The 23033-nt window shown below is 41.3% G+C and overlaps 1 protein-coding gene across 5 annotated transcripts in view; it reads right to left on the bottom strand.

Annotated features, from left to right (window-relative positions):
• The window catches only part of CHCHD3 (coiled-coil-helix-coiled-coil-helix domain containing 3), a 306323-nt gene that overhangs the window by 15787 nt on the left and 267503 nt on the right, over nucleotides 1–23033 (bottom strand). For 3 of the 5 annotated variants that reach the window (XM_049714987.1, XM_049714986.1, XM_004272181.3), the window contains one exon: nucleotides 2756–3490. The exons of the other annotated variants lie outside the window; for them this stretch is intronic. In XM_049714987.1, the coding sequence (XP_049570944.1) occupies nucleotides 3454–3490 (37 nt within the window). In that variant the 3' untranslated portion in view covers nucleotides 2756–3453. Of the gene's footprint in view, nucleotides 1–2755; nucleotides 3491–23033 lie in introns of those variants that run through there. 5 annotated transcript variants of the gene reach the window in all.

Here is a 23033-nt window from a genome sequence, read left to right as displayed (position 1 = left end):
TTCCCAGAGAATTTAAAAGTTCCATTTACCGGGTTTACAAATTAAGAACTACAAACATAGAAAATGACCAAATGATAAGACATTCTAAATATATAACTAGTTTAAGAACCAGGAGTTTGGGGAAGAAAAGGAAGTATCAAAAATCTCTTGTTATAATGGAGAAGAACCAGAGCTGGCCACTGGGCAGAGAGAAGCCTGAGGGGAAGGGACTTGTTCCGAGAGGCAACAGCACAGAACTCAGAGCAAGAGCCCAGGATTCTGCACCCAAGACGATGCCATATGTCTCAGGAGGTGGGCCTGGAAGGCCAAGAAGGGTGAGAAAAGTTTAAATACACAGAAGAGTCTAGAGGAGGCAATAAAGATGGAGCGACTGAGAGGGGGGAAGCTGAGAAATGGATGAAAACTTGGGGAAGCCGTGACAGACAAAGAAAACAAATATACATTAATTCACTCATTCAAAGTATTAGCTTGTCAAGAATTGTAACTCAAAGCAGAATCATCACAGTAAGTTACTGCTACTCTTTCAACTGTTCAACTGCTCTAGTTCTTAAATCTTGAAAGGGTCAACTCCTACAGCTCACAGAAACGGGGAAGAGGATTATCCTGTGGGTTTCTGATGAAAGCAATTATACCTGTGGGCTGAAAGATGTCAAGCTAAGAACCACAGGTTCACAACTCCTAAGCCAGAGAAGGTGAGGACACCTGGCCACTTGTTTAGTTCGAAGCAAAACACTGGCAGCCTAGAGCTGCTGTAGAGAGCTCTCACTGGTTGACCAGCAGGCCACAAGCACCTGGCTTTTAGCACTCCACGTTTGCTATTAATAATGATCAGTCCGTTAACTTTTAAAATTGTTGCATGTTGGCACGTCTTCTGTAATAAGTTATTGACTTTCCAAAGGGAGGACTTTGTGCTGATTTCGACCCCACTGTCTTCTGGAAGTTCACCAGACGTTAGTTTAGCGTTATAACATCTGACCTGCTTTCAGGATACCTTATTCTTCCTGGCTTCATGAGCTAAACTGTTGTGGTTCAAGGCGTGTTCTACTTAATGGATATGCTAACTGACTGGAATATGTTACTCCCATGAGCCTCACACAGATCACAACATTCTCCCCAAGCAGTTGTCCTGAGGTTAACAGTGACCTGGGCTAAGTTGTGATGCAATTAACAGGGAGATCTCCGAGGTGCAGGAAAAGGCATCATTTCACCCTTTTATTTCTCCTAAAGTGTGGTCTTTCCCGCTTGTGCCCATCATGTTCATCAGAATGAGACGTTAATAACAGGTGCTGGGAGAGAGAGGTCCTGACAAACCACCTCCCGTTTTCATGGATTTAACCAGCTTTAAATGCCTGACTCTTCAGTGCTTTATTTCTCTGCCAGCAACAAGACTGGCAGCCTGGGATGTGCCAAGTTCTTGGCTCTAAATTGCAAAACAAAGCAGTATAGGAGGGAATCTGTGAGTTCGCTGATTTGCAAACACTACAGCCAGTCGCCATGTACACATTTGTTTTCGTGTACCTATTATTACTCCCAGGCAGTTACCTGGATGCCTTCCTGACAGTGCCAGACTGTGCTGCTGCTCAAGCTACCAGCGCTTCCATCACTCACACTTAGATGAATGCAGCTTATTCTGCATCATTTAAACAAACAAACAAAACAACGCTTTCATTAAACAGAATCACAGAGCCTTTCAGTAATTATCTGAGAAGCGTCCCCAAGGTCATTCAGAATCAACATCAGGTTTACAGGTGTGCCCACAAGTGTCCACGAAGATGCATTCAAATGGAGCCGACTCGGGAATCAGATGCATGAGAAGCCACAATGACATGTAAGGGGGCTGGTTGAAATTTTCCTGACACAAGTTACATTCATCCCAACTTTCTCTAAGTAAAAGACATGTGGATGTTCTTTCCATGCCCCCAGCTCCAAACACCAGTTTATTATAGTCACATATCCAACGACAATGGACTCGACCAAATGTATGTGGAAAGCATCTTGACTCTTCACCGTAAGCCTACAAAGCAGGTTCTTGCATTTCCCCTCAATTTACAGTTGAGGAATCTGAGGCTTAGTATGGTGGGGTGACGTAATTAGGTCCCCCAGGTGGTAGGTAGCAGAGTCACAATTTGAACACAGATGCATCTTACTCCAGAGCCTGTTATCTTAATTATTTTGCTAAATTATCTCCTTCTGTAACAAAATAAAAATGAAATAAGAATTCTACATGACAAAAGGTATTCAGATGACATCACAGATCACTGGCATTCTCTTTTTCATCTATTTCCCAGAAAGATCTCTCCATTTGGTGTGAATGCTCATTTCCAACTCCCAGTGTCGAAGCACCAATCCTCTGGTAGAAAAGTGAGAGTTATAATCAGGAAGTATTTCTTCTCTTTCCAATTTCATCAAGTCTCAGGGTCAATTTTTTTTTTCCTTTTAACATTTTCCTAGTATTGCAGGGTCAGGAGTTCCTAACCAAGGTTATCTAATCTAGTGCTTGCCCCCGGCAGGATGATTTTGGTCATCCCAAAGGAAGGTTCATGCAATTTGTAAAGATCTTACTGAATGTTACGTACCTGAGAGGCAAATTATAAACATCTCTTGCCTGTCTGAGGATCTGCAAACTGTGTTGGAGCTTTTTAGAGTAAAGGCACCACACAAATACAAATTAATAACAATATAAATCAACTCAATTCCCATAAGTATAACCATCTAACCTGGAAAAAACAAAAACACGCGAGGCCGCAGACTACAATGACAGTCTTCATCAGAAAATATATTTATTATTGATAGTGAGTGAAGTAAAGATGTCAGTATTCATGATAGACGAGAGGTTGCAGAAGCCAAGGTTGCCTTCATGTTGATAGAAAATGCCTTATGTCACTCATAATCAGAAACATTATTCCAGTAAAAGAGGTACATTTTCTCTCCTTTTTGTCTTCTTACATGATCACCGTAATAAGTTAAAATAAAGTAGCTCTTATATAGTTAAGGGAGAAAAGAAAGAGAGAGAAACCCAACATGTCACAGCCTAGCCAATTCTGCCCAGCACTGCTGGCCCGGGTTGGAGGGGTTTGGCCTTCTCTTCTCCCCACCCCAGTGACCTCAGCCCTCGATCCCAACTCCCAGCTTTGTGGGAGGGCAGGTTCATCCAATGATGGAGATTGGTTAGAAGAGGAAGTTGAATAGAAAGTACAGAAGGTGGAGAGGACTGCCCTTCTTTTTAATCATCGTAAGTGGATTTATTAACACTGTAGCAAGCCCTTGATGGCTGATCCCTGATCTAGGCCTTGGCTTTTCAAACTGTTGCTGATCAAACTGTGATATGCTTCTGTTGAATCTGCTCTCTGATGCTTCTCTTTAATGGTCTTCTCTTTAAATGAGTTGCTTTCTTACTAGGAAAAAAAAAAATGTTCCACCTCTGGAATTAACGCTGAAGGAATTCTGCTTGTTCTAAAAGTTGATTTTATCCTCCCTTCTCAAGCATGCTCTGAAAGAGAAATAGAAAAATAAGATTTACCACCAGAAGGAGGGGACCAAAAATGGGCAGTAGCTATTTAGTACTGTTTGTGTTGCTTTTCAAAGATCTACCTCAAAAACACATATAGCAAGGCCTATGCTCCCTGGTCTTGAAATATGACTACCTTTAATGAACATCATTGCTTAATCATGTATCATCTCCAAATGACCCCTCCCCCCACCATATCAAACTGAGCCCTAAGGGTGAACATGCCCTGGACTGTGAGAGTGGGGGGCATAGTGGGGAGTGTGTGTGCCGTCTCACTACCCTGGACATTTGGGGATGTGTGGGAGCATTTCTAGTGGCTGCAGAGACTGGGGGAAAGCTACTGCTAAGGGGGCAGGGGTGGAGTGGGGCGGAAAGGGAACCTCTCAATTGAAGACAAGATGCTCCCCCTGAAACCCCTGCTCACACTAGGCAGAATGCAGATGTTCCTGAACTCATAATGCTGGGTGGAGCTACACAGATCTAAGTATGTATTCCCAAATTACAAAAATGGCCCCTACATTCTATTTAGTTATTTGTGTGGGTGTGGGTGAGGAACAGTAGACAGGAAGAATTTTTTTTTCCAGTTTTATTGAGAATTAATTACATATATCACTGTAAAAGGTTTAAGGTGTTCAGCATGACGGTTTGATTTAAATATGTTCTGAAACAATTGTCACAATAGGTTTAGTTAACATCCATCATCTCATTTAGATACAAAAAAAGAAAAGACAAAAATTATCACTGTATCGAGAGCGCTTAGGATCCACTCTCTTAACAACTTTGCTATATCATAATGCAGTGCTAACTATAGTCATCATGTTGTACATTACGTCCATAGTACTTATTTATCTTACAACTGGAAGTTTGTACCTTTGACCACCTTCTTCCAATTCCTTCCTCCTACACCTCTCCCCCAGTCCCCTGCCGCCTCTTGTACCACAAATCTTATGTCTTTGTCTATAAGCTTGATGTTTTGTTTTTTGTACATAGATTTGACATGTGAGATCATACAGTATTTGTCTTTCTCTGTCAGATTTATTTCAGTTAGCAAAATGCCTTCAATGTCCACCCATGTTGTAGCAAATGGTAGGATTTCCTTGGGTTTTTTTTAATGGCTGAATAATATTCCACTGTCTATATATATACCACAGCTTTTTTTTATCCATTCATCTATTGATAAGCACAGGTTGTTTCCATGTTTTGGCTATTGTAAATAATGCTGCTATGAACATGGGAGTGCAGATGTATTCTCAAGTTAGTGTTTTTGTTTCCTTTGGATATATTCCCAGAAGTAGAATTGCTGGATCATATGGTAGTTTTATATTTAATTTTTTTAGGCTCCTCCATACTGTTTTCCATAGTTGCTATACCAATTTATAAACCCACCAACAGTGCACAAGGGTTGCCTTTTCTCCACATCTATGCCAGCATTTGTTGTCTCTTTGATGACGGCCATTCAGCCATGAGGTGATACCTCATTGTGGTTTTAATCTGCATTTCCCTAATGGCTAGTGATGTTGAGCATCTTTTCATACACCTGTTGGCCATTCACACATCTTTGAAGAAAAATGTCTATTCAGATCCTTTGCCCATTTTTTAATTGGATTTTTTTTGTTTTTGCTATTGAGTTGTATGAGTTCTTTATACATTTTGGATATTAACCCCTTATCAGAAACGTGGTTTGCAAATATTTTTTTCCCATTCTGTAGGTTGTTTTTTCACTTTGTTGGTTTCTTTTGCTGTACACAAGCTTTTCAGTTTGATGTAGTCCCACTTGTTTATTTTTGATTTTGTCGCTTGTACTTTACATATGATTTCCAAAAAGTAATCACCAATACCCAGGTCACGGAGCTTTGATCCTATGTTTTCTTCTAAGAGCTTCATGGTTTCTTACAGTTAAGTCTTTAATCAATTTTGAATTAATTTTTGTGTGTGGTACATGATAGGGGTCTAGTTTTATTCTTTGACATGTGAATATCCAATTTTCCCAGTACCATTTATTGAAGAGACTTTCTCCATTGAGTATTCTTGTCTCCCTTGTCAAATATTAGTTGACTGTACATCCTTGGGTTTATTTCTGGGCTCTCGATTCTGTTCCTGAGGTCTATGTGTCTGTTTTAATGCCAGTACCATACTGTTTTAATTACTATAGCTCTACAGTATAGTTTGAGATCAGAAAGTGTGATGCCTCCTGCTTTGTTGTTCTTTCTCAGGATTTCTTTGGCTATTCAGGGTCTTTTGTGGTTCCAAATAAATTTTAGGAGTGTTTTTTCCTATTTCCATATAAAAAAATACCATTGGCATCTTGATAGGGATTGCATTGAATCTACAGATGGCATTTGGTAGTATTGCCATTTTTACAGTATTAATTCTTCTAATCCATGAACATGGAATACCTTTCCATTTATTTGTATCTTCTTTGATCCCTTTCATCAATGTCTCGTAGCTTTCAGAGTAGAGATCTTTGATCTCCTTGGTTAAATATATTGTAAGCATTTTATTGTTTTTGATGATACTATAAATGGGATCAATTTCTTTTTCAGAACATTCATTGTTAGTGTATAGAAACACTACTCATTTTTGTATGTTAATTTTGTATTTTACAACTTCACTGAATTTGCTGATCAATTCTAACAGTGTTTTTTTGGTTGAGTTTCTAGGATTTTCTATATATAAAATCCTAGACAGAAAAAATTCTTAAGTATCAGATTAAAACTCTAACTAGCCAGGGAAGGAGATAAACTGTCTCCATTCTTAGGAAACTATAAGAAGGCAAAAGTGATCCTTTCCCCTTCAGTTTTGAAATTACTCAGGAAGAAGAGCTAGGTCAGGCCCAAGACTGCCTCTTATTTGTTCTTGCCTTCTTCCTTCCATCCCTCACCCTTCCAGCCACTTATTCACTCAGCTTCTTAACTGAGCTCCTACTAGGTACTCATTGTACTGAGTTAGGTGATATGGGGAAACCAATACACATGTTCATGGAAAATTAGCGCATAATACAGAGTAATAACTTGCTATTTCTAAAAATACATTTGCTAAATATATGTTAAAATTTTATTTTACTAAATAAGTACTACATGCACACAGTATAAAATTCAAGAAGAACAAAAGAATATATAGGACAAAGTAATTTTTTGTCTTTCTCCTATTTCCCAATTATTTGTGTACTCTTACAGAGAAGGTATTAGTTCAAAAGCAGAGTGGTGCTGCCTATTTCAAAAGAGGATAACTCTCTGCAGCTGGAGTGATCAGGGAAGGATCCTCAGATGACCTTTCACTATGGATAGAATATAGACAGAAGGTAGGGAGGGATGAGGGGGACAAGCACTGGTAAAGATTCAGAGGAGGGAAAAAGCCCAGTATGTATGGGATGAAGAATGCAGGAGAGAGACAGGCCTAGCAAGAGGAAAGGGTAGGCACTCAGCACGTTCCAAGGAAAAGAGTATAAAAAGGGCCCACTGTGAATGTCAGGCTGAGATACCTCCTTTTTGGCCACTGAAAAAACCTAGGAATCCAATGAATGTCTTTAACAGGAAAATGTCATTTAGGAAGGTTACCCAGACTTCCTTAGCACAATGGATCCAACGGAGGAGAGTCTGGAGGTGGGAAACCGGGGAGGAGACAGATTAGAAACGAAGCTATGGAGCAAGAAATAGAGTCATAGAAAGACAAGGGAAGATAAAAAAGCAGTGATGAGACCTTAGGTATGGTGGCACCTCTGACAGGGAGAAAGGTGGTGTGACCAAGAGAAACAGGGAAGTCAGTGGGAGGAGTCATCTTGGGAATGAGGAAGATAAATTTGGGGTTTGGGAGTCTGGGAAGATGACGAGACATCTCGGAAGGAAATGTCTAGAGGGAAGTTGCAGGCTTGGGAAACAGGTCAAAGGTCTTTAGAGCTAAAGATTTAAGGTCAGAGATGAAGAAAACAGATTGAAATAAAGGGGCAGAAAAGGAAAAGGAGAAAGACAGATAAGCATATTGGGTCACAGAAACACAGGATGAATAGCTTATCCTAAAGGTTATCCTAAGGTATTCATGATTTTACAGGCTTCTAAGAAGGCTACGTCCATAGTGCACAAAAGAAGAACAGATATAAAAGCAGACAAAGTAGTTTGTAGAGGACGCATATAGAAATGGTCAGAAAAGACAATGATGCAGTCAAGGAGGAAGGATTGAATGAATTAGAAAAGCTAGGTGCACCTAGAGAAAACCGGAAAGACAAAGCAGATTAAGTGGAAGACTCCACTCAGCAGAGAGTCATCTTGTAGAACACCAGAATGTGAGGCTCCTCTCAAACTCATCTGTATTTGTTGGAAAACTTAAAAATCGAGCACTTACCATGTAAGTGTCAGACCAGGCAACGTCACAGTATCATTTATCCTCAGACCCTTGTGACTTGACCTGTGAGAGTCCAACTATGCAGATGGGAAACTCTATAAACTCCAGATATATAGACAACCTCGCCACAACATTATTTATTAATACAAAACGGAAGTCAGTATAAAGCAGCTCTCTACACTGGGGCCACGTGAGGCCACTTCATTACTCAAGAAAATGATCACTTTGTGAGTGATGCCACTTTGTGGGTTATACACTCGCTACTTACTTCAACATACCAATGGGAACTATAAGCTGTTACCTGCCTGGTCAAAACCAAATGGCTGTGCCTCATTCCACAATTTAGGTCTCATGGCTATAGTGACACCCGTGTGACAACACACCTCTTTTCAAATGTTGCAGAATAATCCACAGTGACCACACATAATTAAAAGCAGCAGTTAAAGTGTTCACAAGGGTCTAGGAAATCTTTTTACTTTTCTCCTCCCTGCCACCCCAACCAAATATGGAAGGGTCATTTTCAGCCAGGCCATATAATGCTAAGAATGTCAGACTCTCATAAGAGAGAGGAGCTGGACCCTGGCTGCTGTGAAGATCGTGGGCCAGTCTACCATGAAGACACTAGAAGAAAATTTTTGAACAAATATAAAACACAGAGAAGTAACCACATTCACAAAATACCTTGCTATGATTATTAAAAATCACATCCTCAAAGAGAGCATGGCAGTTCACCTGATTCCTGGGTGACTCCCTGAAGACACGGGGGCAAGGCTGTGTCTCCCAGGGCTGGTCTATACACATGTTGTCAAACTGCACTCAGCTGCTCCCAATGGGGGCCAGAGGCGGTACAAAACCACCTCATTTCTGTCAGAGATATTAACAAACGTCACGTTGAAAAACTTTTTAGATGAATTAATTGGTAAAACATTCTGTGTTTTTACTGTATCACAACTATGCAATAAAACCTGCCCAAATCCAGGCCTAAGGAACTTTGGCTGGAGGGATCCTGAGGCCTGGCAGGGTCTGTATCAGTCAGTTTCTACCTACAGGTTCTCTTACCATCTCTGTATCGGTTCTGTAAGTCGCTGCTGTTGGGCTGAATTTCAACACTGCATAAATTTAACGCTGCATAAATTAGCATAGGAAATTCCCCAAAGAATGAGGGAGAAGATTTACAAAATTGCTTCCTTCATTTGAGGAACTGCTAACACTCACTGTGGAGAAAGAAATTCCTAGCGTTTGCTCATCGTTCACGTACTGGGGCCTGCAGGAACACCTTTCATAAACGGCTGGGTAAATTAATAAAAGGAGAGAATGGTTCAGGCACCCACACTGCTCTTTTCCCAAGTCTCTCTCTCTGATTCCAGCCACTGAGGAAGGAAGGACCTGCAGCCCGCCGTGTCAGACAGGAGCAGATCCCCTGGGGACCAGAGGCTGTGTGTCACTTCCATTGATTAAGACGATCTTAATTGTTTTCCTCTAATATTTTTGTTATACAGTAATCTCATCAACTTTTTTGAATTACAGCTTTCTTGGAGGGGCGACTATCGTAGCAGTGTGTCAGCTACTTGTTCTCTCAATATATTTAAGAGGAATTAGGGCAACCCTGGATTGCTCACAACCATCATGACAATAAAAATTGGTCTTTTTTAAAAAGGATATCGTTCAGAGTGCTTGTCTCTGAGCTTACCCAGCATCTTACCAAGATTTCAAAGACCTAGTAAAGTTTGGTACGGAAGAAGGAACGCTTACAGGGGTAAGGTTTATGGGGAGAAAACTAAAATGGAAATACGTCCTGACATACCTGAGTTTTCACTAAGGAGGGACAGGAAAAGTGGGGAGTGGAAGAGAATGGAGCCTCCCAGGAGGAACAGGGAGTGAGAGAGACAGAAGGAGAAGACTGTAAGTGAGAAAGAAGGGAAAGTAATCAATAAATTCAATTTATGAGAAGCACAACGCATGCTTTGCCTGTGCGCCAAGTACTACTCCTGGCCACCTGAAAATTTGATTAGCTAACTTATTTTGTTTTCAGTATCTGTCTCCTCCCCCCACCAAGTGCTGTTCTTTATTCTTTCCACTTTGAAGGAAACGCAGCTTAACGTTTTTAGGCCTGGGTCTACTTTCATCTTTTCTTATAACACATGCTCTGTGTGATATTCAAATTAAGTTACAAGTAATTAACTGTTTATACAACTTGCTGTAATAACAGACAAAACACAAACATACTGCACTTCTAACTCCTGAAGCATAAGTACTAGAAAAGAAGTGCCTATTAAGAAAAATGAAAGTCTATTACCATGGTAATACTTCTTCTATTGAACCCAGATTAAAAAAAAAAAGAAAATGCCATAAAGCAAGTATTACCCGCAGAAAGCAGTTTAGAAAAGGATTCCTATGATGCAAGAGGCTGGGGTAAGAAATCTAAACTTTGGAATTTAGTTTGCGTTGATGTGACTCCGAATGCGAAGGGCAGCCCCACGGAAGGATGGGAAAGCTCTTCTGGACCGCTCACGCGTCCTCCTGGGGATAAGCAGCCCAGCTGGGCGATTAATAAATGTCATTAGGTGGTGATGATAAAGAAGCCTTCAGACACAATAAAAGCACACTCCCGTGAGCCTTCCCAGAAAGTGAACCTTCTTGATTTATCTTGGCGCTCCCTGAAGGTGGGCATCTGTGTCCTCCGGAAGCAATGTGCTTAAGGAGGCGGGCCTCTGATGTGGGTCCAGGGGTGGGGGAGCAGGGTGACTGGAAGCAGCAGAGCCAAGGAAGGGTCCAGTCACAGTTGTGAGCTGGTCAGGGGACTGTTTCCTCGGCTGGTGCCTCTCTCCTCCCAGGCCGGTGCTTTTCTCCCAGGAAAACCGGGTGTGGTCCCTCATCTGCGAGCACCTACAGTTTCAGTGGGGGCAAGAGGACGGGAGAAGAGAACTTCTTTTTCAGAGACTCCTGCCCTCCGTCCAAGACATCTTCTGATTTGTTCCCGAGGTTGAGAAAGGAACTAGTGAGTCTGATCAGACCTCTGCAGGTGGCTCAGACCCGGTAGGCAGTGACCAGCAGCTCCGTATCCCCCGAAAGCGGGGAGCCTTGGCAGGACCTCTGAGAGGTTGAAGACCTCTCATGCAGTTCAGGCCAATGGGCTCCAGAGCTGTGGTTCTCAGACTCCGTGGACAGAGGTACCTGGGGAATTTGTTGGAAGTTCAGATGTTCAGGTCCCATCTCAGACCTGAATCCGATTCTTGGGGATGGACCAGGCATGTGCATTTTAAATAAACTCCCCAGGTGATTCGGATCACCCATGTCTGCGATCTGATGTTATAGGGAACAGCGTACTGCGTCTGGCATCACATTATCCTGGTCTGGACTCTGCCCCATCTACAGATCACTGAAATTCTCTCGCTGTTAATTTTTCCAAGTGAAAAGATGTGTTTAGGTTACAAGATTTTGATGTCCTTCTAACTCTAACAGCTTCTGAGTCTATGAAACCATTTACATGGAATTTATAGCTCATCTGAAAACAATAATAAAGTACAGCTTGCTCTGGCACTAGGTTTTTCTTTCAAGAATTCTGGTTTCTAAAGTGACAGCTCCTAATATGTTTCCAGGTGCTCTTCATACTCAAAGAACAGGGATGTACTTGAACCCTGGTCTAACATAAATACGAGTACAAGGGGTCAGAAAATGCACTGTCCTCAAGAACGCTGACACGTTCTGCCAGGGCAAATTCCTCTACAGGGACTGATCCTGAGGTATTCTATTTTGGAGGAAACCACAGACTGGGGGTGTCGTTTACATTTTTGAAATGAAGAGTTAGGTACACTAATCTTGGAATGGAGTAACTTCATGTTAGGATCCGGCCTCATTTATCAAGGTCTTGACCCCAAGCTCCCCGTTACAGTCGAGTAACTTTTTGTTCTCCTCAAAGAGGAGCAGGAAGCACACAGACCTAAGTGGAGGTGACTCACTTATAAGATGTCCTCATTTCGGTCCTTCCTTTAGCTGAGCTGCTTGCCCCACTGCCCACCTGCTGATTTCACCCTCGGCTACGGTTTATCAGAGCCCACCTGGCCTCCATCATCTGACTACAGCCTCCACACTCACCTCTGTCCCTTGGGCGTCTCCTGGGTCTGGCCCTCACTTTTAGTCCTGGTCTTTCCTTGGCTCTTCTGATCCGGCTTCCTGCTCCATCTCCACAATCCCTTACCACCAAGGGTCCGTGGCCCACGGGGTGGAAGCCAGCACAGTACAGGGTAGCCTAGGGCTGGCTGAGGGACGCAGCCTGCTTTCTCTAATGCAGTTTATCAGCCGGCGGGCTCCATTCTACCAGGCAGAACTGAGATAGCCATTTTTCACTCCAAAGACCTCGGAGAAACTGAGAGACTGTTTTCACCCACTCCCAGTTCATTCTGCCACCCCGGCTTCCTCAGGGCTGTCGGGAGTACAAGCTTCAAGGAAAGACTAGGCAACATGCAGAGCAATCAGAAGTGCAGCTGTCTTTCTGGAGGGGAAGCTTAAGGCTGACAGCAAACTCTAAGAAGCAGAGGCACAGGCGCGGCTAACAGCGTGGACCCCAGAGACGGGCATGAGACGCTAAGGCTGCTGCTGCCGCCACCAAGAAGCCTGTGTGCGAACACAGGTCACTATCCACATCTCCCCTCCTGGGAGCCTGTGCAGCCCGCCACTGCCAGGGTCCCGTGATCCAGGGACAACTTCCCTGGGAGAACGCACGGCGCACCTCAGGCTGGTGCAACGTCCCTCTGGCCTCTGCCGCCGCAGACTCGCCCCACATCTGCACCCCTTCCCCCTCCGGCCTGAGTGAGCCAGAGCCCCCGAGTCAGTTGCTCCTATGCTGAGCCCCGGGAGCTGTGAGAACAAAGAAGAGAAAGGGAAATCTCTCCCAGCAGCCTCAGGAGCAGCAGATTAAATATCCACAATCAACTTGATGTACCCTGCATCTGTGGAATACATGAGTACACAACGAATCATCCCAAATTGAGGAGGTGGACTTTGGGAGCAAGATTTATTATTTTTTCCCCTTTTCCTCTTTTTGTGAGTGTGTACGTGTATTCTTCTGTGTGAGATTTTGTCTGTATAGCTTTGCTTTCACCATTTGTCCTAGGGTTCTATCTGTCCGTTTTTTTTAATAAAAAAATTTTTTTTCTAAATGATTATTTTTTATTTTAATAGCTTTATTTTATTTTATCTTACTTTATTTTACTTTATCCTTCCTTCCTTCCTTCCTCCCTCCCTCCCTCCTTCCCTCCCTCCCTCCCTCCGTCCCTCCCTTTCTTTCTTTCTTTCTATTTTTTCTCCCTTTTATTCTGAGCCATGTGGATAAAAGGCTCTTGGTGCTGCAGCCAGGAGTTAGTGCTGTGCCTCTGAGGTGGGAGAGCCAACTTCAGGACACTGGTCCATAAGAGACCTCCCAGCTCCACATAATATCAAATGGCGAAAATCTCCCAGAGATCTCCATCTCAACACCAGCACCCAGCTTCACTCAAAGACCAGCAAGCCACAGTGCCAGAAACCCTATGCCAAATAACTAGCAAGACAGGAACAGAACCCCACCCATTAGCAGAGAGGCTTCCTAAAAGCATAATAAGTCCACAGATACCCCAAAACACACCACCAGACGTGGACCTGCCCACCAGAAAGACAAGATCCAGCCTCATCCACCAGAACACAGGCACTAGTCCCCTCCACCAGGAAGCCTTCACAACCCATTGAAACAACTTTAGCCACTGGGGACAGACACCAAAAACAACGGGAACTACGAACCTGCAGCCTGCAAAAAGAAGACCCCAAACAAAGTAAGATAAGCAAAATGAGAAGACAGAAAAACACACAGCAGATGAAGGAGCAATATAAAAACCACCAGACCTAACAAATGAAGAAGAAATAGGCAGTCTACCTGAAAAAGAATTCAGAATAGTGATAGTAAAGATGATCCAAAATTCTGGAAATAGAATAGACAAAATGCAAGAAACATTTAACAAGGACCTAGAAGAACTAAAGATGAAACAAGCAACGATGAACACACAATAAATGAAATTAAAAATACTCTAGATGGGATCAATAGCAGAATAACTGAGGCAGAAGAACGTATAAGTGACCTGGAAGATAAAATAGTGGAAATAACTACTGCAGAGCAGAATAAAGAAAAAATAATGAAAAGAACTGAGGACTGTCTCAGAGACCTCTGGGACAACATTAAATGCACCAACATTTGAATTATAGGGGTCCCAGAAGAAGAAGAGAAAAAGAAAGGGACTGAGAAAATATGTCAAGAGATTATAGTTGAAACCTTTCCCTAATACGGGAAAGGAAATAGTTAATCAAGTCCAGGAAGCACGCAGAGTCCCATACAGGATAAATCCAAGGAGAAACACACCAAGACACAATTTAATCAAACTGTCAAAAATTAAATACAAAGAAAACATATTAAAAGGAGCAAGGGAAAAACAACAAATAACACACAGGGTAATCCCCATAAGGTTAACAGCTGATCTTTCAGCAGAAACTCTGCAAGCCAGAAGGGACTGGCAGGACATATTTAAAGTGATGAAGGAGAAGAACCTACAACCAAGATTACTCTACCCAGCAAGGATCTCATTCAGATTTGATGCACAAATTAAAACCTTTACAGACAAGCAAAACCTGAGAGAGATCAGCACCACCAAACCAGCTTTACAACAACTGCTAAAGGAACTTCTCTAGGCAAGAAACACAAGAGGAGGAAAAGACCTACAATAACAAACCCAAAACAATTAAGAAAATGGGAAAAGGAACATACATATCGATAACTACCTTAAATGTAAATGGATTAAATGCTCCCACCAAAAGACACAGACTGGCTAAATAGATACAAAAACAAAACCCATATATATGCTGTCTACAAGAGACCCACTTCAGACCTACACACACATACAAACTGAAAGTAAGGGGATGGAAAAAGATATTCCATGAAAATGGAAATCAAAAGAAAGCTGGAGTAGCAATTCTCATATCACACAAAATAGACTTTAAAATAAAGACTATTAGAAGAGACAAAGAAGGACACTACATAATGATCAAGGGATCGATCCAAGAAGAAGATATAACAATTGTAAATATTTATGCACCCGACATAGGAGCACCTCAATACATAAGGCAAATACTAACAGCCATAAAAGGGGAAATCCACAGTAACACATTCATAGTAGGGGACTTTAACACCCCACTTTCACCAATGGACAGATCATCCAAATTGAAAATAAATAAGGAAACACAAGCTTTAAATGGCACATTAAACAAGATGGACTTAATTGATATTTATAGGACATTCCATCCAAAAACAACAGAATACATATTTTTCTAAAGTGCTCATGGAACATTCTCCAGGAGAGATCATATCTTGGGTCACAAATCAAGCCTTGGTAAATTTCAGAAAATTGAAATTGTATCAAGTATCTTTTCTGACCACAATGCTATGAGACTAGATATCAATTACAGGAAAAGATCTGTAAAAATTACAAACACATGGAGGCTAAACAATACACTACTTAATAACGAAGTGATCACTGAAGAAATCAAAGAGGAAATCAAAAAATACCTAGAAACAAATGACAATGGAGACACGACGACCAAAAACCTATGGGATGCAGCAAAAGCAGTTCTAAGGGGGAAGTTTATAGCAATACAATCCTACCTTAAGAAAGAGGAAACATCTAGAATAAACAACCTAACCTTTCACCTAAAGCAAAAAAAACCCAAAGTTAGCAGAAGGAAAGATATCATAAAGAACAGATCAGAAATAAATGAAAAAGAAATGAAGGAAATGATAGCAAAGATCAATAAAACTAAAAGCTGGTTCTTTGAGAAGATAAACAAAATTGATAAACCATTAGCCAGACTCAACAAGAAAAAAAGGGAGAAGACTCAAATCAATAGAATTAGAAATGAAAAAGGAGAAATAACAACTGACACTGCAGAAATACAAAAGATCACTAGAGATAACTACAAGCAACTCTATGCCAACAAAATGGACAACCTGGAAGAAATGGACAAATTCTTAGAAATGCACAACCTGCCAAGACTGAATCAGGAAGAAATAGAAAATATGAAGAGACCAATTACAAGCACTGAAATTGAAACTGTGATTAAAAATCTTCCAACAGGGCTTCCCTGGTGGCGCAGTGGTTGAGAGTCTGCCTGCCGATGCAGGAGACACAGGTTCGTGCCCCGGTCCAGGAAGATCCCACATGCCACGGAGCGGCTAGGCCCATGAGCCATGGCTGCTGAGCCTATGCATCCGGAGCCTGTGCTCCGCAATGGGAGAGGCCACAACAGTGAGTGGCCCGTGTATCGCAAAAAAAAAAAAAAAAAAATCTTCCAACAAACAAAAGCCCAGGACCAGATGGCTTCACAGGCGAATTCTAACAAATATTAAAGAAGAGCTAACACCTATCCTTCTCAAACTCTTCCAAAATATAGCAGAGGGAGGAACACTCCCAAACTCATTCTACAAGGCCACCATCACCCTGATACCAAAACCAGACAAGGATGTCACAAAGAAAGAAAATTACAGGCCAATATCACTGATGAATATAGATGCAAAACTCCTCAACAAAATACTAGCAAACAGAATCCAACAGCACATTAAAAGGATCATACACCATGATCAAGTGGGGTTTATTCCAGGAATGCAAGGATTCTTCAATATACGCAAATCAATCAACGTGATACACCATATTAACAAATTGAAGGAGAAAAACCATATGATCATCTCAATAGATGCAGAGAAAGCTTTCGACAAAATTCAACACACATTTAGGATAAAAACCCTGAAGAAAGTAGGCACAGAGGGAACTTTCCTCAACATAATAAAGGCCATATATGACAAACCCACAGCCCACATCATCCTCAATGGTGAAAAACTGAAAGCATTTCCACTAAGATCAGGAACAAGACAAGGTTGCCCACTCTCACCTCTCTTATTCAACATAGTTTTGGAAGTTTTAGCCACAGCAATCAGAGAAGAAAAGGAAGTTAAAGGAATCCAAATCGGAAAAGAAGAAGTAAAGCTGTCACTGTTTGCAGATGACATCATACTATACATAGAGAATCCTAAAGATGCTACCAGAAAACTACTAGAGCCAATCAATGAATTTGGTAAAGTAGCAGAGTACAAAATTAATGCACAGAAATCTTTGGCATTCCTATACACTAATGATGAAAAATCTGACAGTGAAATCAAGAAAACACTCCCATTTACCACTGCAACAAAAAGAATAAAATATCTAGGAATAAACCTACCTAAGGAGACAAAAGACCTGTATGCAGAAAATTATAAGACACTGATGAAAGAAATTAAAGATGATACAAATAGATGGAGAGATATACCATGTTCTTGGACTGGAAGAATCAACATTGTGAAAGTGACTCTACTACCCAAAACAATCTACAGATTCAATGCAATCCCTATCAAGCTACCACTGTCATTTTTCACAGAACTAGAACAAAAAATTTCACAATTTGTATGGAAACACAAAAGACCCCGAAGAGCCAAAGCAATCTTGAGAACTGAAAACGGAGCTGGAGGAATCAGGCTCCCTGACTTCAGACTATAGTACAAAGCTACAGTAAGCAAGACAGTATGGTACTGGCACAAAAACAGAAATATAGATCAGTGGAACAGGATAGAAAGCCCAGAGATAAACACAAGCACATATGGTCACCTTATCTTTGATAAAGGAGGCAGGAATGTACAATGGAGAACAGACAGCCTCTTCAATAGGTGGTGCTGGGAAAACTGGACAGGTACATGTAGAAGTATGAGATGAGAACACTCCCTAACACCATACACAAAAATAAGCTCAAAATGGATTAAAGACCTAAATGTAAGGCCAGAAACTATCAAACTCTTAGAGGAAAACACAGGCAGAACACTCTATGACATAAATCACAGTAAGATCCTTTTTGACCCATCTCCTAGAGAAATGGAAAGAAAAACAAAAATAAACAAATGCAACCTAATGAAACTTAAAAGCTTTTGCACAGCAAAGGAAACCATAAACAAGATGAAAAGACAACCCTCAAAATGGGAGAAAATATTTTCAAATGAAGCAACTGACAAAGGATTAATCTCCAAAATTTACAAGCAGCTCTTGAAGCTCAATAACAAAAAAACAAACAACCTAATCCAAAAATGGGCAGAAGACCTAAATAAACATTTCTCCAAAGAAGATAAACAGATTGCCAAGAAACACATGAAAGAATGCTCAACATCATTAATCATTAGAGAAATGCAAATCAAAACGACAATGAGATATCATCTCACACTGGTCAGAATGGCCATCATCAAAAAATCTAGAAACAATAAATGCTGGAGAGGGTGTGGAGAAAAGGGAACACTCTTGCACTGCTAGTGGGAATGTGAATTGGTACAGCCACTATGGAGAACAGTATGGAGGTTCCTTAAAAAACTACCAATAGAACTACCATATGACCCAGCAATCCCACTACTGGGCATCTACCCTGAGAAAACCGTAATTCAAAAAGAGTCATGTATCAAAATGTTTTTTGCAGCTTTATTTACAATAGCCAGGGGATGGAAACAACCTAAGTGTCCATCATCGGATGAATGGATAAAGAAGATGTGGCACATATATACAATGGAATATTACTCAGCCATAAAAGGAAACGAAATTAAGTTATTTGTAGTGAGGTGGATGGACCTAGAGTCTGTCATACAGAGTGAAGTAAGTCAGAAAGAGAAAGACAAATACCGTACGCTAACACATATGTATGGAATCTAACAAAAAAAAAATGTCATGAAGAACCTAGGGGTAAGACAGGAATAAAGACACAGACCTACTAGAGAATGGACTTGAGGATATGGGGAGGGGGAAGGGTAAGCTATGACAAAGTGAGAGAGTGGCATGGACATATATACACTACCAAACGTAAAATAGCTAGTGGGAAGCAGCCGCATAGCACAGGGAGATCAGCTCAGTGCTTTGTGACCACCTGGATGGGTGGGATGGGGAGGGTGGGAGGGAGGGAGATGCAAGAGGGAGGAGATATGGGAACATATGTATATGTATAACTGATCCACTTTGTTATAAAGCAGAAACTAACACACCATTGTAAAGCAATTATACTCCAATAAAGATGTTTAAAAAAAAAAAAGAAGCAGAGGCAGAAATGCTGGACGCCACCAGAGCAGAGATGCTGCTCGGGCCAAACAGCCCACGTCTCTTAACTTGAATGTGCTCAGGAACCTGGGTGCTCGTGGGGCCTGCGGCCTGCTCTCAGACATAGAAGTACAATCAGCCATAAATAACAGCTGTGAGGCCCTTGTGGATCACCTAGTTCAAACCCTTAATTTACCAAAAAAGAAAATGAAGCCCAGGTCACCATGACTAGGTTAGAACGTTCCAGCATTCCCCACAAACTCTCACCTTTGGCGAGCACAGAATGTTCAAGAGTCCAGTCAGTTTCCGAACCTTTCTGTCAATAGCAGCAGGGCTGGCGAAAGAGCTGGAATGCTTAGAATTGTTACCCCTAAGCAGCTGGATTCTGCAAGTAAATGAGGGGCAGTGGGGTGTCCCAGGGAGCAGAGGCAATGCAGATCTGGGAGCAAGCCCTTTGTACACACCCCCCTTTTATAAGCCTTGGGCACATTTTGGTCCACTAGTGGGCCAGCACTACTGGCTTCCCATTGCTCCCTCCCTTCCAGTCTCCTGTCACGTACGTGAAGCAAGACTGAATGGGAATCAGGTTTTGATGGTAAGAACAGGTAATTCAATCTTGGGGAGTTTATAGAAAGCTATGAGGCTAAGCAGATATGAGAAATAAAAGGCACAGAAGTTTATCAATCAATGTCCTCCTATATTTTTAAGTGCTGTATCTCATAGCTATCCAGTAGTTTTTAAGTCTGAGAAGTAATAATTACAGCAATTGAATATTTCTTTACCATTATGAAGAACACGTAACTTAATACACTGGAAGTAACAGTCTAAATGTCTCATGTTGACCCGTGAGGACTGTTTAAGACTAGCTGAAGAAAGATTGATGTGAATAAGTGGATGAATAAGAGACGAAAAGGCTAAGGAATATCCGGAAATTTTCCTATCAGTAAAATCTATTAGTGTAGAGAACAATGCCCCAAGGGAACCAGTGAAAGCCCAATTTTATGAGTCACTTAAAAAAGTGGAATGGATTTGGCTACTGGAATTATTCCAAAGGGAAAACTCTTGCACTATGCCGGAAATGGACAACATGACCTAATGGGTTGTTGTGTTTAGTATCTCAGCCTTTCCAGCTTGTTCTTTAGATTTTACAAGGAAACTCAAGAAGGGGTTGTGGACCAGTCAGGAACTGTAACAACAAATGATTAGGACCACGTATCCTGCCAAAGTCCCTTTTAACAACAGGGGCGGAGCTAGACTCACAAGGTTAGACTAGCTTCACACACACACACACACACACACACACACACACACACACGGAAAACGTGGTGTTAGTGGAAAAGTGACTACTCATGAAATACTGATATAACCTCCGCTGGCCATCTTGGTTTGGCATGGTCCTAAAATGGGGCAGCGCTAAACTACACCTTTGCTCATGGCCTTTATAATCCCACCCTCCTTTCTGTTACTTTCAGTCTCAATGACTACTTCATTTGATCTTCAGGTTTTTTTCCCTTCACTTCATGATTATCGTTCACATCTTCCCTCACTGCCTTATTTCTGTATTAGTGGATACTGGATGTCCCTTCACACACACAACTGAAAAGCCAAACACTATGTATTTTTAAATTTGTTTTTATGGCAAGGTCTATCTTGGTCTAGTTGTTAAATTTACCATCATGACTTCCCTGGGTTTCAATTCTCTCAACTGTAAAATGGTGAAAATAAAACCATCTCTATTTACATCTCAGGTTGTCATAAAAAACAAGTAAGAGAATGGATGTGAAATGACCTTGAAATCAAAATCTACAGACATACAAGGTGTTACTGTTTCTTGGTTACTTCCCATTTCAATGCTGCCTATCTTAGGTTTAAAATAAGGTCTTGTGGACATATCTTTTTAATATCAGCTGCTGTTATATACTCTAATACTTGAATGTAACAGTTGTAAAAACAATAGGCACCTGAAACATACTCATTGAAAATATTAAATTATGCTGCAGATGGGCAGGGGGGTGGGGAGGGGAGGACGGGAGGTCCCCTTTGGAATCACTAGTAATAATTTGACGCTTTTGGCCGATTTGTTTAAGCTGGTTTCAGCACAGAATAAGGCAAGTGAGGAAAGAAGGAAAAAAATTTAGACTTATTGAATACTTTATAGAAATGGAATCCTCACAGCACTGCGAATTACATTACCTCACTTAACAGATGAGAAAATTCAAGGCCCAAGGTTACAGAGCCAATGAAAGAGCTTGGATACAACTCAGATCTGCCCAATTCAAACTCTGTTGCACCATGTAGCATGCTTGATTTTGTCACAAGTTAAATAACTCTTGTTTTGCTCTGTAAATGTATGCTATTGGTCTCATGGGGCTGTGTGCAGACAGTTCAACACAACCCGGACCATCAGGATGAAGTCAATACTCCAGACACCCTTGCAGGTGCTACTTCAGTAACGGTACAGATCACTGTGGACACAGGCACCTATGTTACAAGACACCAGTGTCAAAACACGCACTTTGTCTCCGCCATTATGTGCACTACCACCCCCGCCTTAATACAGAACTAACATCAGCTAGAAAAACCCATGAGCCCAACTTACAGGTTCCACCTGCTTCAGTCAGTATTAAAATTGAAGGTTGGAGATTGTTAAGAACATATCAGAAGCTGTTTTTAACAAATAAAATGTACTAACTTAACATCAGTAACACTACTTCTACCAAAGATCTTAAAAGAAAGGTATCCCTGGCACACTACTAAGAGTTAGGCAAGTGCCGTATAAACAAGAAAAAGAAAGAAGCCTTTTGTGACGACCTAGAGGGGTGGGACAGGTAGGGTGCAAGGGAGACACAAGGGGGAGGGGATATATGTATACGTACAGCTGATTCACTTTGTTATACAGCGGAAACTAACACACCATTTTAAACATCCAATAAAGATGTTAAAAAATAGAAAAAATAAAAGGTAAATGCTAAGGAGGGAAAAAAAAAAAAGAAAAAAGCCTTGAGCCACACGGCTTTTAAAGACAACACAGGCTTTTAATAAATCTTGGTTCTATGTTTTCTACTAGTGTTGTTATTTTCCAGATATCCAGACAATACTACCCTCCCATCAGATATTCACAGAGTGTTAGAAATTTATACTAACTGGGATTATTATAACTACAGCAAATTAGACTGCAGGAAGGCATGCTGTGTAATTCAAACACTAGATTTAGTTGGGTTAGAAGGTCAAGTCTAGGGAATTTGTCAGCAGAAAGAACCAAGGTTTCCAACAATTTCCATCTCTCAGAACAATCTATACCCAACAAAATCAGTTAAATGATAGGCAATTACGTGACCTGCCAGAATTGATAATTTACTTCAGCGTTTATCATTAGCTTTCTAAAGTACACAAATTAGAGAAAACACACGTCCCGTGATCATCATATTATTCTGATATGAAGGGTCATGAGAAGAGTATGGCTATGGTACACAGAAGCGATGGAAATTGCTTCCTAGATCCATGTCTGGCCTGTCTTTCCCTGCCCAACTGACTGGACTCTACCAACTGGCAGAAGATTGAATGGTGCTTGCATGGTGGGTTTTTATTTTAGTTTTGTGTTTGCCTTTCGTTTTTTTAAACCAGACTCTCTGCATGACTACTTGCTGTTTATGGACTTGAAGCTGTTGGCCCCTTAACATGTATCCTTCCTCTTTGCTGGCTTTGAGTACTGGCCCAGAAATATGGGGCAATGACCTTGAGGACACAATTATAAAGTAGAGGACAAAAGTTCAAAGCAACTAGAAAAGGTATTCTTTACGTAAAACCTTTTTTTTCTGCAAGTGGAACACAAGGAGACAACGGACTCTTCCTTCAGCCACCTGGATGAAAGGTGATTAAAACTTAACCAACTCATGACAGCAATTCTTGATGACGACTAGTTTGGTTTAAAAAGCTTTTTCATACACATTAGCCTACTGAGTCCTTCCCAGTGCCCATGACGTTGGGCTTTTTATTCCTCTGCTGCCCTAGTTAGCTCC

The sequence above is a fragment of the Orcinus orca genome, chromosome 9, assembly GCF_937001465.1.
Source record: "Orcinus orca chromosome 9, mOrcOrc1.1, whole genome shotgun sequence".
Classification (NCBI taxonomy): domain Eukaryota; kingdom Metazoa; phylum Chordata; class Mammalia; order Artiodactyla; family Delphinidae; genus Orcinus; species Orcinus orca.
The sequence above is the reverse complement of the archived record's forward strand: the minus strand, read 5'-3'. Positions and strand labels throughout refer to the sequence as shown.